This window comes from Hippocampus guttulatus, chromosome 11 (genome assembly GCF_054856545.1).
Source record: "Hippocampus guttulatus isolate MCC_2025c chromosome 11, RoL_Hgut_1.0, whole genome shotgun sequence".
Lineage (NCBI taxonomy): Eukaryota > Metazoa > Chordata > Actinopteri > Syngnathiformes > Syngnathidae > Hippocampus > Hippocampus guttulatus.
Window position 1 is genome coordinate 19,584,887 of NC_141271.1, and position 16,708 is coordinate 19,601,594.

Consider the following 16,708-nt stretch of genomic DNA (forward strand, 5'->3'; position numbering starts at 1 on the left):
TAATCAGCAAAGTGACGCGGTCGTTTGCGCATGGACACTGTTGATCCAAGGGAGCCGCGCACAGCTGCCCCCAGTGCAAGTGCGCCTCCCCCTCACTCCCACGAGAGACTTTTGTTTGACGCGGACAGAGTTCCTGAAGCTCCCGCTTGCACTCGGAGCTCCCAAGTTTAGCCTCCGACAGTGCGATGGGGCCCCCCGTTGCCACTTGAGTCGAAGCAAGTCGAGACACCGGGAAGGAAGCTCGTCATGCCTCCCGGGCTTCGCGTCCTGATTCCGGCGGCGGCCGCGCTCCTGCTCCTCGCCGGCGGCGCCGCCGCCGCGGTGGGTGGCCGCGCGAGGAAGAAGGTGGCCCGGACCCGCTCTTGCCTGGACCTTCCCGAGGAGATCCTGGAGCAGATGTTCGGTCGCCTCTCGGTCGGCGTGCTGAGCGCCTTCCACCACGCCCTGCAGCTGGAGCCCCGAGACAGGGTCAACCTGAGCTGCCCCAGCGCCGCTTCCGCGCGCTCGTGGTCGGCTGACAGCAAGAGCAAACTCCCGGTCAACCTGCTCAGTGTCTCCCCCTGGGCCTACAGGTGACCACTGCGATACTCGTTTTGATACTATTCGCACGTCATATATTACGTTTAGTTGTGCGTGTAGGTATCGTGATTATTTAGGTATCGACATATGGGATCACATTGTGCTGCATTAGGGAGTCAAAAGTGCCCTCCAGGGATATTTTGACAACTATCAATCAGCAAAGGTATTGACACATGGACGATTTTGTGTTTTTGAACAGTTTCTTTGTGTGTGTGTGCAGAGAGAATCTATTTGAGTATTGACGTATCGTGCCTAACGTATTGTTAATGTATATCACAATTTTGTTGTTTTGTTGACTGAATTGGATGATGGTGCCGGCCTATAATGTTTGGTGTCTGCCTGTTCTCAGGATCTCGTACGACCCGAGCCGATACCCTCGTCACATCCCGGAGGCGTACTGCCTGTGTAACGGTTGCCTAACGGGACCTCAGCGACAGGAGACCCGACAATATCGCAGCACTCCTGTCTACGCGCCCTCCGTGGTCCTCAGGAGGTCCGGTTCTTGCGTCGGAGGTCGGCACTCGTACTCGGAAGTGTACGTGTCCATCGCGGTGGGCTGCACTTGCGTCCCCCTGCTGCACAAGGACCGGGCGCTCCAGAACGCCACCCGGACTCTGGACTCTTGGAAGACGGCCAAGACCAAAGCGGCACGCTCATGGGGATGAAGATAAGTCATCCTCCACTTACTGACATTTGGGTACACTGGCATACTTGATACTTTATCGAAATAATAAGCAAATCTTCTGTATGCCTTCAGAAAGGAGCCAATTAAATAAGAGCATTTCGAAAGATTGGTCTATTTTGAATTTATGAAATAAATCATCCAATGATTGATTAACCGGGTGTTGACCTTCTCATACTTTTTTTTGGGGGGGGGGCGGTCATTTGCCATTTAAAAGTAGAGTGAGGCACACGCACGCCATTCATGAGACGAGCACGCGTACACACGCAGGAGTCCAAATATTTACGCAGGCTGCGTGCATCACGAAGGCTCACGTGACATCACAAGAGAGTGAGTCAAGTTCAAACTAATGACATCATAAACATGGCCACGCCTCCTCTGATTTCTTGATTCTTCTATTCGTGTGGACCTCAATGGCTCACATCATCACTGCGGGCTTCACGAGAAGCACCTTAAGGGGCCACAAATGAACAATCGGCATTTGAGCGTGAAGGAGGATGACCTCTATTCAGGCTACAACGACTATAATCCACTTTTTGACTGCAAGGTGGGGTGAGCTCTTTTTGTTGTCGTTTTATTTAATAACCACTCCATAAGAAGTGTACTTGATGGCCAAGTTGTTTTTTGTTTTGTTTTTTTCATTTGAAAGGAGTTGGAAAATGACACCAGCTTCCAAGAAGCAATCAAGAGCAATCAGGGTAGAAGAGCACATTTACAACCAGTCTGTATTATTATTATGATTCTTCTTCTTATTATTATTATTATTACTGTCAAGTATACTCAAACTATGTCCTCTCATTTTCCATGTAGATTAATGGACACCCTGCTGACTCTACCACAGGGGGGCGACCTTTCACTTCTTCCTCAGGAGTAAGTACAGCGTGCGTTTGTGCGTGTGCGTGCGTGTCTCATGTTTGTGTGCCTCTGTGTGTGTGTGTGTGTGTATAAAGATTTTTTAAAAAATGAATACTTACTTTGTTGACAGTGTCGCACTCCCATGCCGTCATCAGTAAGTCGACCAATGACAGCAGCTATGCAGGTAAGCCTTGCTGTGGTGCGAAAACGTCAAAGAGCCCCAGATGGCGCCATCGGGAGGAAGATGCAGATGGAATTTATTTCATCCATGGAACAAATTTGTTTGACTCCAGCAGAGTGGAGCAGCTCGCCCCATCTCTGCAATCAGTGCTGCGGGTTATTCCTCTTCTCCAACACGATGTGAGTCCAAAACACTTATTAGCCTTTCAAAATGCTATTGTTGTTATTTGATACTATTCGATCCATCTCATGAAGTGGCGATAAAAGTGCCTTTTTTTTTTTTTGGTCATTTCAGGCCCAACCTTCGATCCTCTGGGGCAGTCCAGGGGCCCCGCTCCCCCACTTGAAGAAAAGAAGGACGACACGTGAGTGGACATAATGTTAGCTAGCTACTCTGTTAGCCGCGATGGTCAGCCTGATATCCGAAGTGTTGTTATCGCCGTTGTCGTCGTAGGCCCGAGGAGAAGATCAAGCTCTTGGAAAAGAGCGTGAACGACTTGATCGCTGAGAGCTGCGTGGCGCAAAGCACCGGCAAGGCACAACTGGTCAGACTCCGGTCAATCTGCTACGACAGCAACTGTACTTTATCGACCGATGCGTCGAGAAGAACATCGTCGATTGTAGCGACTCTTCCATATTGAAGAAACACCTTTTGGAATTTGCGCTCCGCGGAGCGACCGATTGCAAAACTTTGTGTGTTGCGTTTCGACAGGCTCTGGAGAAGGCCAGAGAGGCCGAAAGGAAGGAGAGAGCGCTGGTGAGACAGAGGGAACTGTCTGGAAACGCAGAACAAATCAACGTGGATCTGACCTACGCCGTGAGTGCGGCCGCGCTCGGGCCGTGATGTCATCGTTGCCTGTTGACGTGCTGTTGCGCTCACCGTCAGGTTCTGCTCAACCTGGCGAACCAGTATGAAAACAATGAGATGTACCCAGAAGCCCTGAGCAGCTACCAAGCCATCATCAAGAATAAGATGTTCACCAACGCGGGTGAGCCCAAACCTGCTGCCAATCAAGCTAGAGCTTCTTGAGACGTTTTCCCAATGATCGATGGGGCTCTCGAATTTCATTTCGCTAAGTGATACTGGTTGCTGGGGATGAATTTTCAAACATGAAACATGTAAAATGTCTGCTTCAAAGTGAAAAGGGAGGAGTGACGTCTTTCCGGGTTTGGTCATGGCAGACATAGCCAACAAATTTCATGTTACTCAGTGAAATTGGGGGGGGCTGAGATTTTCAAACAAATCCTTTTTTTGTTTTTTAACTATTAAAATTCCAGCCTAAAAACGTGCTTCAAATCAAAATGGCCGTTTTTGTATGGCTTTACGGGCGTGGCTTCTCGAGACTTTTAGTGTCGTCTGTGCTCCATTCAATCTTTCCACTTTCTTGCCAGTAAGAGGCCGCAAAGTCCACTGGTTCTTGAAATTGTTTTGCCGCTGCCGTGCGCCCTCAGGGCGTCTGAAGGTGAACATGGCCAACATCTGGGTCAAGCAGAAGAGCTACGCCAAGGCCGTCAAGTTGTACCGCATGGCGCTGGACCACATCTCGGACGACTACAAGGAAATGAGGATCAAGATCATGCAGAACATCGGCACCGTCTTCGTGCTCCTGGGCCAGTACTCTGACGCCGTGGCGTCCTTCGAGCACATCATGGGCAAGAGCCCCAACGTCAGGACCGGCTACAACCTGGTCCTCTGCTACTACGCCACCGGCGACGCCGACGGCATGAAGAACGCCTTCCACAAGCTCCTCGCCGTGCCTCTCCATGTGCATCACGAAGACAAGTACATCACCGCTAACGTGAGCGTGACACTTGGACCAAGTACCTTTTAAATTATTTTACAAAGACGCACGAACCAACTACGACTCAAATCGAGAACCCCCCCCCCCCCACGGTGTATAAACACTGTGATGCGTTTCAGGATGACATCAGATCCAACATGTTGATGGAGGTCATCAAGAACGACAAGCTGCACCAAATGGAGAGAGACTTGTAACATGGCAATTGTGCATTCCGACGCATGACGTTCATTTCCCCGCCACGCGTTGAAAGGCAGAGAATAAATCGGCTTGTCTGAATAGTTTCCATCCCCCCCCACAGGAAAGCGCGCGCCGACAAGTACGTGATGACCTCCGCCAAGCTCATCGCTCCCGCCATCCAGGCTTCTTTTGCCGCCGGATTTGACTGGTTTGTTTGTTTTTGTCATATTTGGCAGCCTGGTGTTTTTCTGCCTTTTTCCTGGGACAGTTTTGCGTTGGCGTTCTATTTTCCGGTCTTTTCGTGCGGCAGGTGCGTGGACTTGGTGAAGAACTCTCCATATGTGGAGCTAGCCAACGACCTGCAATTGAAAAAGGCCATGACCTTCTTCAGACAGATGCACTTTGACCAGGTCAGACGCGATTTAAAGGCACGTCATTGATAAGCGTGAAGTAACCCGACGTGGAGTTTTTGTTGCAGGCCATGAAAATCCTGAAGGAAGTTTCCAAGCAGGACAGCAGAGTCAAAAGCGCCGCAGCCAACAACCTCTCCAGCCTTTTCATCCTGGTACCACGTTGTTTTCAATGCATGATGCATTCATTGCCGTCGTCTGTTTAGTTTTGACACTAAACTTGCACTTGGGCTGGTTCTCGAAAAGATTCTGCAACGTTTTGCTTTTGGTATCTGTCGTTACCTGTTCCTGTTGCTCTCGCTTCCAGGAGAAGGATTACAAGCAGGCCGAGCACTACGCCGACCTGGCCATGAGCGCCGACCGCTATAACCCGGGAGCCTTTGTGTGCAAAGGCAACGTGGAGTTCGTCAAGCGGGACTACGCCAAGGCGGCCGAGTTCTTCAAAGAGGCGCTGAGGAACGACTCCTCCTGCACCGAAGCCCTCAGGAACCTGGGTAAGCGCCGCCCTCTTGTTCCTCTGCGTGGGGCGTACCAAAATGTGACTGCTTTTGGGGTTTTTTTGTCGCCCGTCCCAAGGTCTCACGTACAAGAAGCTGAATCGTCTGGAGGACGCGCTGGACTGCTTCCTGAAGCTCCACGCCATCCTCAGGGACAGCGCCGAGGTCATGTATCAGCTGGCCGACACGTATCCTCCTTCAATAAGATATCGTTGGGGGGGGGGGGGGATTGGCCCATTTTATTTATTTTTTGCATATTTGTTTTTTACAAAAATACATTTTTTTTAGCACATTAACACTTCTAAAAATATATAAAAAAAGATATCGGTCGATATTAGCTATTTTAAGATTGTCCGAACTCACACCTTAAAAATGATATTCTATTGAGCCCCTGAAGTGACATGGGGGGGAAAATAGCTTTGTTCCGTGTGGTATATTTGGCTTTTTAACTGCGTCAGCTACGAGCTCCTGAAGGACCCCCACCAGGCGGTGGAGTGGCTGATGCAAGTCATCAGCGTGGTCCCCAACGACCCCAAGGCTCTGGCCAAGCTGGGGGACTTGCACGACCTGGAGGGGGACAAGTCGCAGGCCTTGCATTACTACTGCGAGGTACCAGCGCGCAATGCACGCGACACACACCATGTCAGTGTGATGATGTCACTTCCTTCGCAGTCCTTCCGGCTGTTCCCCTGCAACATGGAGGTGATCGAGTGGCTGGCGGCCTACTACGTCCAGACGCAGCTCTACGAGAAGGCCATTCACTACTTTGACAGGGCCATCCTCATGCAGTGAGTCATTTCGAAGGGAAAGAACCGCCGCGTTTTTGGAAGAAAAATGTGGGTGTGTACACATACACTAGAGGTCATGTTTGTTTGTTTGTTTGTTTATGTATTTATTTATGTCGTACGCATTAGCTCAGGGGTGGGCAAACTTTTTGGCTCGGGGCCCGCATTGACTTTTAAAATTTGACAGAAGGGCCAGGTCAGCACGAGCTATGGTACATTAAAAAAAAAAAAACTGCATTTGTTGACGGTCCATATCAAACATCAACAGAACAAAAGCATGAAAGTACGGTATTAATACACTTTTTTTAAATGACAAAAGTGTTGTTGATGACCTATTTTAGCCTGTGCATCGCTGCAGATGGGTTGTGATCAGACCAGTAGAAGTAGAGCGATACAGAGGTACTAGGTGGTTGAAAAGATTGCCCCGCCCCCCCCGTGTTCTGCAACTTCAAGTCAATGCGCCACCTGGCGGTGAAATGCCTGTCATTACAAGTCCAATTGAAATGAATGCAATCATTCACATCGAACCTTAATTGTGGACCAACCTTCGACGGGCCGGATGAAAAAGACCAACGGGCCGGATTCGGCCCGCGGGCCGTAGTTTGCCCACCACCGCATTAGCTATTTACGAGCGCTTTTTTTCACCGCTTTTAATCAAATTTCAGGAACATCGTGAGAAACGTGCCTTTTTTAAATCTTCATTTTTATAGAAAATCACCCGAAAAAAGGTTAGATGGAGTGAACAGAAATATGAAAACTAAATGCTATTTCTGTCGTTAAATAAAGCAAAACAACCAAGTGAAAAAGTAATTTGCGTCAAGACCAAGTAAAGATGTTTTTAAAATACCTGAGGAAAAAAATGCTGTTGAGAAATGGCGGCGCGGGCGCCCGCAGCGGCTCCTCTTGCCTGTTTAAGAGGGAGGAAATTTCATCTGTGCTGTATGCACAGATGGCACATTTGACAATAAAGTTGGACTTGATATATTAAAAGCATTCAAAAAGTAAGGCTGAGTGAAAAAAAAAAGGAATTCATCCACTCAGACATTGAAATGTATCTATTTTTTTCTTTTTACAAAATACCCAACATAGCATCTAAAATGAAATAAATCAAGCTATTACATTTTGTTCTTTTTAGAAATCAAGACTATCACAAAATAGGTCATGTTAATTTTTAATCGGATCAAAAGATGTGAAAAGGAAAAGAAGCAAATATTTTCTTTTCCAAGCAGTGAAAAGTAAATGGATGAAAGTCTCGATGGAATCTCCTGTACATTTTTTTTTTTTTTTTTAAAGAATTGTTTCTCCTGCAGACCGAGCGAGGTGAGGTGGCAGCTGATGGTGGCCAGTTGTCACAGGAGAAGCGGTCAGAAAGGACGCCTGCAGCATCTCGACACGTCTTCTCCGCTTGGCCGCTCTTCAACGTTTGATTTTTCTGTCAGGAAACAGCCAGAAAGCTTTTGAAACCTGCAAAGAAATCCACCGCAAGTTCCCCGAAGACGCGCAGTGTAAGGCAGCTTCAAGTGGCGTCCAGCGTCCAGCGGCCGCGAGCGCGAGCGCGACGACTAATCGTTGTCCTGCGTGAAGGTCTCCGCTTCCTGGTGCGGCTGTGTCAGGACATGGGCCTCAAGGAAGTCCACGACTACGCCAGCAAACTCAAGAAGGTGGAGAAGATGAAGGAGCTCCGAGAACAAGTACGAGTCCACTTTTTTTTTTCTCTCAGGCACCTCGGGTTTTTGTCATGATAATAATAATAAGAATCACTAATATTAATGAAGAAGGCGGCCCGGTAGTCCAGTGGTTAGCACGTCGACTTCACAGTGCAGAGGTACCAGCTTCGATTCCAGCTCCGGCCTCCCTGTGTGGAGTTTGCATGTTCTGCGTGGGTTTTCTCCGGGTGCTCCGGTTTCCTCCCACATTCCAAAAACATGCATGGCAGGCTGATTGAACGCTCTAAATTGCCCCTAGGTGTGAAAGTGAGCGTGGGTTCGTCTCTGTGTGCCCTGCGATTGGCTGGCAACCGGTTCAGGGTGTCCCCCGCCTACTGCCCGAAGACGGCTGGGATAGGCTCCAGCACCCCCCGCGACCCTCGTGAGGATCAAGCGGTTCGGAACATGGATGGATGGATGGATTAATGAAGAAAGGCTTTGAGGTTCAGCTACTGGTGGAATTTTTTTTTCCCCCCTGAAACATCCTAGCTAAAAAAATGCCAATGCATGATGCCATCTAGATTGCGCAAGCTTTAATAGGTCAAAGTTAACCGAAAGGGAGCGATCTCAAAAATGCCGTTTGCTCGAAATGTAATTGTATTTGCAATTTAATCCGTAATTATTTTTCGAGGTCCTCTGCGCCTGCGTTTTGTTGCCGGTGTAACGCAGCAGCCCGAGTTGGGTCCTCGAGAGCCACTTGACAACCTCCTTTCGAGGTCTCCCTCCTCCAACACGCTCCACTCAAACGATCAGCTCATGAGTTTTTTTTTCTTCTCCAGAGGGCAAAGGCAGAGCAAGAAGGAAGTACCAGAAGTAGAAGAACAGACAGTACGGACGCGACGACTGGTCAGTGCGAGTGGACTACATGCTCACTTCTCATGCTTTCAGATCACCACTGAGGCCAATTTGAGACTTCTAAAATTGGCACATAGGCATGTAATAGATGTATAGATCAATAGATCTATATTTCTACATCTATAGAGAGCTATATCGACATACTGTAGATCTATATTGATCGACATCTCTCGATAGATCTACATCGCTAAAGATCTCCACAGGGAGAGATCTCTATGACTATATTGTCATTTCGAAATAATGTCGTGTTGTTATTTCAGGGATGGAAACAAATCTTTTTTTTTTTTAATGAATTGCCCCAAAAAGTAATCGAGTTGCAGCTCGATTCAGTTTGCATCTCTGATGTATCTGATACGACGCACCACATTTGTCTCTTTGGTTTCAGAGAGCTTTCCCAAAGGCGAACGCGCGGTTGTCCCCGTGATGTCATTTCCCGCCTCCGGCGAGCCTTACGAGAGTAGCGGAAGCGCCAAAGAACTCGGTGAGCGGTGGCGGCGGCGGCGATCTCTCATACAGTCAAAGGGCACCGAGGGCTAACCGTTAACATTCAGCGCGGGGGCCATTTTGTGTTTGCAAAGACGCTTCCTACGTGGACCCGCTGGGTCCCCTCGCCAACCAGCCCAAGACCGGGGCCAAGAAGCGGGTGGATGACGACGTCTTTGCCGGGGAGGACGTCGGCGACGAGCTGCTGCCAGAGTAGAAATCATCATCATCATCATCTTGTAAGCTTCACTTTAATCGCCATTTATTTTCATACACAGCCGTACAGATGATAAATGGACACAGTCGCAAATACAGCGGAACACGAAGTTCGTACATACATCGACAATGTGGTAACGTTTTTGTCACGCTTGCCGTTCTGTGCCAGCATCGTCCAGATTTCGCATTTTGACGCAGAGTCATGCGACTCGCCAGCCTGTGAACATCGTCCAATCATCATCAACTGGAACATTCTGGATGGTCCCCCCCCATCTCGTTTCCCTTTTCCACTCATCCGCAGGACAGCAACCCCGACGGGTAGTTGACGAAACACCGGAAGTCGTTGGACAAGTTGCGCTCGTGCCGAGGCAGGAAGTGGCACACTTGCACGTTCAGAAGATCCTTGGCCAGATTCTCCATGATGGCGCCTGAACAACAAGACGCTCAAATACTCAATTCTGCTCAGCCAAATGTTAACGGAACGCTTCACATCTTGAAATGAACATTTCCGGTCATTTTCGCAGGATACGTGCTTCAGTGCAAAGACAGAAAGGTGCCCGTGGCCGGTCCAACCGATATGTGGACTACAAAAAGGATCTGATCCAGGGGTTGCCAAATTTGACAACGTTTTACATTCGTCAACCCACAATGACTTGCAATTTTTACTTACGGATACTTCAGACACTGTTCTATGGGCAAAGTGTTGCATTAAAGAAAAACTAGAAAACCCGAGCGGTGACCTGGCTGCTTCATGCCATATTATACGACGGAAGTGCAAGATGCTGTCAAATAGCCATTTTTTTTTTCCATCGTGTAATATTAAGTGGGTCAAATGTCGTTGAAAAGTTTTGTTGGATCCCTAAAACATGCATGCTCATGATATATTTGTTAGCCCGAACACAACTTGAGATGTCCTGGCTGGTCCAACATAGACTACAAGGAGTTTGTGAGCTGAGGTTGCCGCGGCAACAGAAAAAGCCGCTAACTGTGTAGCTAGCACCAATGCATCTCTGACGGAGAACCAAGGTTCCTTTTTTTTTTTTTTTTTTTTTTTTTTTTACATCGAGTTCTTTCAAACAGTACAAAATGTGTGTGAAAATTGCGTCCTCTCACCTGTGCACAGCAGCACTTTTCCTTTGCTGAGGTATTTGACAGTCTGGGCCACTTTGGTGAGACACTCCTCCGAGAGGTAGGGCGGGTCTGCCAGGACCACGTCAAAGCTGCCGGCGGCCACGCCCCGCTCCGCAAACGCCAACGGGTGGTTGTAGTCGTAGAAGACAAAGTCATCGCCGTAGATGGCGAAGCGGCGGTCGTACTCCAGGACCGCCACGGCCGCCGGACCGCCGCGGGGGCCGCAAAGCTGCTTGATTTTCTGGTAAACGCTGGGGGCACTCACGCAGGCGATCCTGCGGCACAAATCAAGAGGGGAGACCTCGTTAACGCCTCGTTAACGTGTCGCACGTCTGCTAAGCGAAATGCTAACCGCCGTCTCTGGGAAGAATGGTGGCATTTTTCTGTATTTCTATCCGACCCTAACCCAGAGGTCGTCAATCCTGTTCTCGGGCTGTTGTCTTGCCTTTTTTCCACCTATCTCAACACCGTCAATCCTTCATTTTTCACAGCCCCGCTTTGTTCAGCGGAGAGATCGGTGCTGTTGAACGGTCTGCGGCTGGATGGATGCAAGGCTTGAGGAGCCGACGGCAAGAAGAAAGGAGCGTTAGCGCGGAGCGCCGATGTGAAACTGGGAGTCGCGGATTACGTGGGACAGGAGAAGTGAACTCATCGCTTTTCGTCAATGGACGCGACAGCTTCGTGTTTGCTCTCAAAACTTAGCTTGAAGCAGACGTGTGCACATTTTCAGCATGACGTCTCTGATCCACTGGTGAAAGGACACTTTGATCCTCTCCTCTTTCATCTAGAACTGCTTCAGACGACAAAGTGTGATTGCACGACTGTCTGTGTGTTGTGTTATTTTTGTTATTTTGACTTCAAAATGGCACCGCGTGAGTGGCTGCCTTTCCAGCAGCTCCTATATTTTGTTGTTCTACTTCTTCCTTTCATAACTTTGCTGCTGTGAAATGGGAATTTCTCCATTGCGAGACTAATAAAGGTTTTCTTATCTTTATTAGTCTGATTTCATTCAAATCCATGTATCCTGATGAGGGTTGCGGGTGTGCTGGAACAGTTGGGAGGTACACTCTGAACTGGTTGCCAGCCAATCGCAGGGCACACATAGACAAACAAGCATTCGCGCTCACAATCACACCTGACATCATGCAATTCTTGGATCATGGGACGGAGTTTCTGTGTGAAGGACAATTGCGGCAAGAAGCAGATTCCTCCGCGTGAAAGGCACGGTTTGCGCGTCCGGTTTTATTTCTCTTACCTTCCTCCTCCTCCAGCTTCGTGCAGAAGCTCCTCAGCCAATCGTGTCGCCGTGTCGTCAGTGTACCAGAACTGACTCATCCGCTATGTAAACACAACACAGAAGTAGCATTCGCCTTTCCGTGACAGAGACCTGCCGTCATTTTACGCACAATGCTTCGTTTCCGGCGCCGTATTCGAGGACGCTGGGCCAAAAGGAAAACGCAAAGAAAAGCCTTTGCGGTTTTTAGACTGATCGTCATTCGTGTACTCGGTCGAGCTTTGTGAAAAAAGGTTCCTATTAGCCCGTCCATGTCATTGACACATTCGAACCAGTTGTTCAAAGCTGACACGAAGAAAGACTAAAGATGTTCGATGATAGTCCATCAGCGTATAGAATTTGAATTTCAACACAAGGAACAGATATGTCATGTTGAACGGCACCACGAACTAAAACTTGAATGTCACCCCGCGTATCGTATGTCGGGCCAATCCAGTTTGTTGCTTACCCAGTCTTCGCTTACGGCTCCCACGGCAAAGTGGCCCGCGTCTGGGGAAGGGTCATCGCGGGTGTTCTCTGCTCGGGTCTCCTCGAAGAACTCCTGAAGAGCTGCCAGAGTGTGAGCCGACAGCGTTGGGACGTCGTCGTCGCTGTCGCTCATCTTCAACAACGGAGAACGAAGCCCGATTGATTTTCTCGAATTGAAAGGGAAAATGTATGACAGTGAGTAAGTATTGCTTCAATACAGAAACAAAGTGAGGACAGACAAGTTAAACTCACTTGACTGTCGTCACTTCGATGTGGCCATGCGTGGTGAGTAGTGATGTGTCTGTCGCGAACGAGCCGGTACAAAGAGCCGGCTCTTTGAAGTGACCGATGAGAGCCGGCAGACTCCCTCGAGAGCCGGCTCTGTCATTTTCTCTCTCTCTCTCTCTCTCTCTCTCTCTCTCTCTCTCGCCTGACGACACATGGTCGTTTTTTTCGGATTCAAATGCCTTACAAAACATGGTCGTTTTTTTCGGCTAAAAACGGCTTACTTAAAAAACGACCATGGAAAGTAAGGCTTATTTAGCCGAAAAAAACGACCGTGTATAGTAAGGCGTTTTTTGATGAAAAAAACGACCATGTATAGTAAGGCGTTTTTAGCCGAAAAAAACGACCATGTATAGTAAGGCGTTTTTAGCCGAAAAAAAACGACCATGTATAGTAAGCTGTTTTTAGCCGAAAAAAAACGACCATGTATATAGTAAGGCGTTTTTACCCGGAAAAAACGACCCTGTATAGTAAGGCGTTTTTAACCGAAAAAAACGACCAAGGCGTTTTTAAAAAACCACCATGTATAGTAAGGCGTTTTTAGCTGAAAAAAACAACCATGTATAGTAAGGCGTTTTTAGCCGGAAAAAAACGACCATGTACAGTAAGGCGTTTTTAGCCGAAAAAAAAGACCATGTATAGTAAGGCGTTTTTGGCCCAAAAAAATGACTATGTATAGTAAGAAGTTTTTAACCGAAAAAAAAAACATGTATAGTAAGGCGTTTTTAGACAAAAAAAACAACCATGTATAGTAAGGCGTTTTTCAACGAAAAAAAACGACCATGTATAGTAAAGGCGTTTTTAACGGAAAAAAACGACCATGTATAGTAAGGCGTTTTTCGACAAAAAAAACGACCATGTATAGTAAGGCGTTTTTAACGGGAAAAAACGACCATGTATTGTAAGGCGTTTTTCGACAAAAAAACGACCATGTACAGTAAGGCGTTTTTAACCGAAAAAAACGACCATGTACAGTAAGGCGTTTTTAACCGAAAAAAAGAACATGTATAGTCAGGCGTTTTTCGACAAAAAAACGACCATGTACAGTAAGGCGTTTTTAACCGAAAAAAACGACCATGTACAGTAAGGCGTTTTTAACCGAAAAAAAGAACATGTATAGGCAGGCGTTTTTCGATGAAAAAAACGACCATGTATAGTAAGGCGTTTTTCGACGAAAAAAAACACCATGTATAGGAAGGCGTTTTTAACCGAAAAAAAACGACCATGTATATATAGTAAGGCGTTTTTCGATGAAAAAAAACAACCATGTATAGTAAGGCGTTTTTCGATGAAAAAAACCACCATGTATAGGAAGGCGTTTTTAACCGAAAAAAACGACCATGTATAGTAAGGCATTTTTAACGAAAAAAACGACAATGTATATGTAAGGCGTTTTTAGCTGAAAAAAACGACCATGTATAGGAAGGCGTTTTTCGAGGAAAAAAACGACCATGTATAGTAAAGGCGTTTTTAACCCAAAAAAAAATGACCATGTATAGTAAGGCGTTTTTAACGGAAAAAACGACCATGTATAGTAAGGCGTTTTTTCGACGAAAAAACGACAATGTATATAGTAAGGCGTTTTTCGACAAAAAAAATGACCATGTATAGTAAGGCGTTTTTCGCTGAAAAAAACGACCATGTATAGTAAGGCGTTTTTCGACAAAAAAAAACACCATGTATAGGAAGGCGTTTTTAACCGAAAAAAACGACCATGTATAGTAAGGCATTTTTAACGAAAAATCGACCATGTATATGTAAGGCGTTTTTAGCTGAAAAAAAACGACCATGTATAGGAAGGCGTTTTTCGAGAAAAAAACGACCATGTATAGTAAGGCATTTTTAACGAAAAAAACGACCATGTATAGTAAGGCATTTTTAACGAAAAATCGACCATGTATATGTAAGGCGTTTTTAGCTGAAAAAAACGACCATGTATAGGAAGGCGTTTTTCGAGGAAAAAAACGACCATGTATAGTAAGGCATTTTTAACGAAAAAAACGACCATGTATATGTAAGGCGTTTTTAGCTGAAAAAAACGACCATGTATAGGAAGGCGTTTTTCGAGGAAAAAAACGACCATGTATAGTAAAGGCGTTTTTCGAGGAAAAAAACGACCATGTATAGTAAGGCGTTTTTAGACGAAAAAAACGACCATGTATCGTAAGGCATTTTTAGACGAAAAAAACGACCATGTATGGTAAGGCATTTTTAGACGAAAAAAACGGCTAAAAACGATGTCATTTTTTCGGGCCAAAAACGCCTTACTATACTATGTCGTTTTTTTCGGCTCAAAAATGCCTTACTATACTATGTCGTTTTTTTCGGCTCAAAAACGCCTTACTATACTATGTAGTTTTTTTCAGCTCAAAAACGCCTTACTGTACTATGTTGTTTTTTTTTGGGCCAAAAACGCCTTACTACTATGTCGTTTTTTTCGGGCCAAAAACGCCTTACTATACTATGTCGTTTTTTTCGGCTCAAAAACGCCTTACTATACTATGTAGTTTTTTTCAGCTCAAAAACGCCTTACTATACATAGTCGTTTTTTTCGGTTAAAAACGCCTTACTATACTATGTCGTTTTTTTTTGGCTAAAAACGCCTTACTTTTCATGGTCTTTTTTTTTCGGTTAAAAACGCCTTACTATACATGGTCGTTTTTTTTCCGGCTAAAAACTCCTTACTATACATGGTCGTTTTTTTGGCTAAAAATGCCTTACTATATATGGTCGTTTTTTTTGTTTAAAAATGCCTTACTATACATGGTCGTTTTTTCGGGCCAAAAACGCCTTACTATACTATGTCGTTTTTTTCGGTTAAAAACGCCTTACTATACATGGTCGTTTTTTTCGGCTAAAAACGCCTTACTTTTCATGGTCTTTTTTTTCGGTTAAAAACGCCTTACTATACTATGTCGTTTTTTTTGGCTAAAAACGCCTTACTTTTCATGGTCTTTTTTTTCGGTTAAAAACGCCTTACTATACATGGTCGGTTTTTTTCCGGCTAAAAATTCCTTACTATACATGGTCGTTTTTTTGGCTAAAAATGCCTTACTATATATGGTCGTTTTTTTTGTTTAAAAATGCCTTACTATACATGGTCGTTTTTTCGGGCCAAAAACGCCTTACTATACTATGTCGTTTTTTTCGGCTCAAAAACGCCTTACTGTACTATGTCGTTTTTTTCAGCTCAAAAACGCCTTACTATACTATGTCGTTTTTTTCGGTTAAAAACGCCTTACTATACATGGTCGTTTTTTTCGGCTAAAAACGTCTTACTTTTCATGGTCTTTTTTTTCGGTTAAAAACGCCTTACTATACATAGTCGTTTTTTTCGGTTAAAAACACTATACATGGTCGTTTTTTTTGGTTAAAAATGCCTTACTATACATGGTCGTTTTTTTCGGCTAAAAAAGCCTTACTATATATGGTCGTTTTTTTTTTTTTTGATTAAAAACGCCTTACAATACATGGTCGTTTTTTTTCGGTTAAAAACGCTTTACTATACATGGCCGTTTTTTTCGTCAAAAAACGCCCTACTATACATGGTCGTTTTTTTCGGCTAAAAACGGCATACTATACATGGTCGTTTTTTTCGGTTAAAAACGCCTTACTATACATGGTCGTTTTTTTCGTCGAAAAACGCCTTACTGTACATGGTCGTTTTTTCGGTTAAAAACGCCTTACTGTACATGGTCGTTTTATTCGGCTAAAAACGGCTTACAAGTCATGGTCGTTTTTTTTCGGTTAAAAATGCCTTACTATAACTTATCTTTGTTAAAATAAAGCAAGGAGTAGCTTATGTTTGTTTTGTTCACTGCTGCTGTTGCAGTTAATACTCACTATTTTTGTTATGATGCAGCATGTTTGATTGAAGTTTCATTTTGTTGCCTGTTTATTGTTTGGAGCCTCTTTAATGTTCAATAAAACAAGTAAAAAGCCATTTCTTTGCTTGATAGTTGTTGCTTTTTGCAGTCAGTAGAGTGCAATAATTAGTTCACCAAGTCATTTCTCAAAATGTATGCTAAATTACTCATAAATATTTAAAAGAAAAGCTAAAGTTAAAAGAGCCGTTTGAAGGCCAAAAAGATTCAGCTCTTTTCACTGATTCGATTCAAATGAACCGGACCACTGAAAAGAGCCGAAAATCCCATCAGTCGTTGTGAGTCGAGGGGTGATGACGTCACTCAACAACTGCCAACCGTTGGGGTTACCTTTGATGAGTTCAAGTAGAGTGGGAAATCATAAAATTCCTCCAAAAAGTTGCTATGCGGGTAATGATGTTGAAAAGAAGTCGTAACAG

General features: G+C 45.5%; 3 protein-coding genes across 7 annotated transcripts; 2 read left to right on the forward strand and 1 right to left on the reverse strand.

The window, feature by feature from the left end:
• Window positions 1-137: 137 nt before the first annotated feature.
• il17d (interleukin 17d) lies at window positions 138-1,417 on the forward strand. Its single transcript, XM_086124255.1, has 2 exons — window positions 138-572; window positions 929-1,417. Exons 1-2 carry the CDS (start codon window positions 247-249, stop codon window positions 1,242-1,244), a joined length of 642 nt encoding a protein of 213 aa, XP_085980381.1. The 5' UTR covers window positions 138-246; the 3' UTR covers window positions 1,245-1,417.
• Window positions 1,418-1,451: 34 nt separating this feature from the next.
• On the forward strand, window positions 1,452-9,543 carry LOC147198547 (intraflagellar transport protein 88 homolog). Of its 5 annotated transcripts, none has more exons than XM_086124246.1 (26): window positions 1,452-1,591; window positions 1,710-1,813; window positions 1,911-1,959; window positions 2,072-2,131; window positions 2,247-2,300; window positions 2,410-2,476; window positions 2,592-2,661; window positions 2,751-2,841; window positions 3,009-3,113; window positions 3,183-3,285; window positions 3,749-4,095; window positions 4,218-4,288; window positions 4,397-4,483; window positions 4,586-4,685; window positions 4,754-4,840; window positions 4,993-5,179; window positions 5,262-5,370; window positions 5,641-5,791; window positions 5,855-5,970; window positions 7,278-7,330; window positions 7,407-7,472; window positions 7,552-7,658; window positions 8,453-8,519; window positions 8,914-9,009; window positions 9,107-9,250; window positions 9,397-9,543. In XM_086124246.1, the coding sequence occupies exons 2-25, from the start codon at window positions 1,728-1,730 to the stop codon at window positions 9,226-9,228; spliced, it is 2,451 nt and encodes an 816-aa protein (XP_085980372.1). In that variant the 5' UTR covers window positions 1,452-1,591; window positions 1,710-1,727; the 3' UTR covers window positions 9,229-9,250; window positions 9,397-9,543. The 5 variants fall into 5 exon arrangements, with proteins under 5 accessions (XP_085980372.1, XP_085980370.1, XP_085980371.1 ...); XM_086124244.1 differs by having other exon boundaries at window positions 1,710-1,808; window positions 1,911-1,982; XM_086124245.1 differs by having other exon boundaries at window positions 1,710-1,808; window positions 1,911-1,982; window positions 2,413-2,476.
• On the reverse strand, window positions 9,244-12,479 carry eef1akmt1 (EEF1A lysine methyltransferase 1). The gene is made up of 5 exons (XM_086124254.1): window positions 12,373-12,479; window positions 12,101-12,287; window positions 11,614-11,696; window positions 10,341-10,633; window positions 9,244-9,655 (listed from the first exon to the last, which is right to left on the reverse strand). Exons 2-5 carry the CDS (start codon window positions 12,251-12,253, stop codon window positions 9,519-9,521), a joined length of 666 nt encoding a protein of 221 aa, XP_085980380.1. The 5' UTR covers window positions 12,254-12,287; window positions 12,373-12,479; the 3' UTR covers window positions 9,244-9,518.
• Window positions 12,480-16,708: the final 4,229 nt, after the last annotated feature.

Bases quoted from the DNA above. Each gene is read 5' to 3' on its own strand.
- il17d (XM_086124255.1), top strand. From the start codon at position 247: ATGCCTCCCGGGCTTCGCGTCCTGATTCCGGCGGCGGCCGCGCTCCTG. The intron at 573-928 runs GTGACCACTGCG...GCCTGTTCTCAG, and splicing joins GTCTCCCCCTGGGCCTACAG to GATCTCGTACGACCCGAGCC.
- LOC147198547 (XM_086124244.1), top strand. From the start codon at position 1,728: ATGAACAATCGGCATTTGAGCGTGAAGGAGGATGACCTCTATTCAGGC. The intron at 4,484-4,585 runs GTTTGTTTGTTT...TTCGTGCGGCAG, and splicing joins TTTGCCGCCGGATTTGACTG to GTGCGTGGACTTGGTGAAGA. The intron at 5,180-5,261 runs GTAAGCGCCGCC...GCCCGTCCCAAG, and splicing joins CGAAGCCCTCAGGAACCTGG to GTCTCACGTACAAGAAGCTG.
- eef1akmt1 (XM_086124254.1), bottom strand. From the start codon at position 12,253: ATGAGCGACAGCGACGACGACGTCCCAACGCTGTCGGCTCACACTCTG. The intron at 11,697-12,100 runs GTAAGCAACAAA...GTGTTTACATAG, and splicing joins GAGCCGTAAGCGAAGACTGG to CGGATGAGTCAGTTCTGGTA. The intron at 9,656-10,340 runs GTGAGAGGACGC...CTTGTTGTTCAG, and splicing joins AAAAGTGCTGCTGTGCACAG to GCGCCATCATGGAGAATCTG.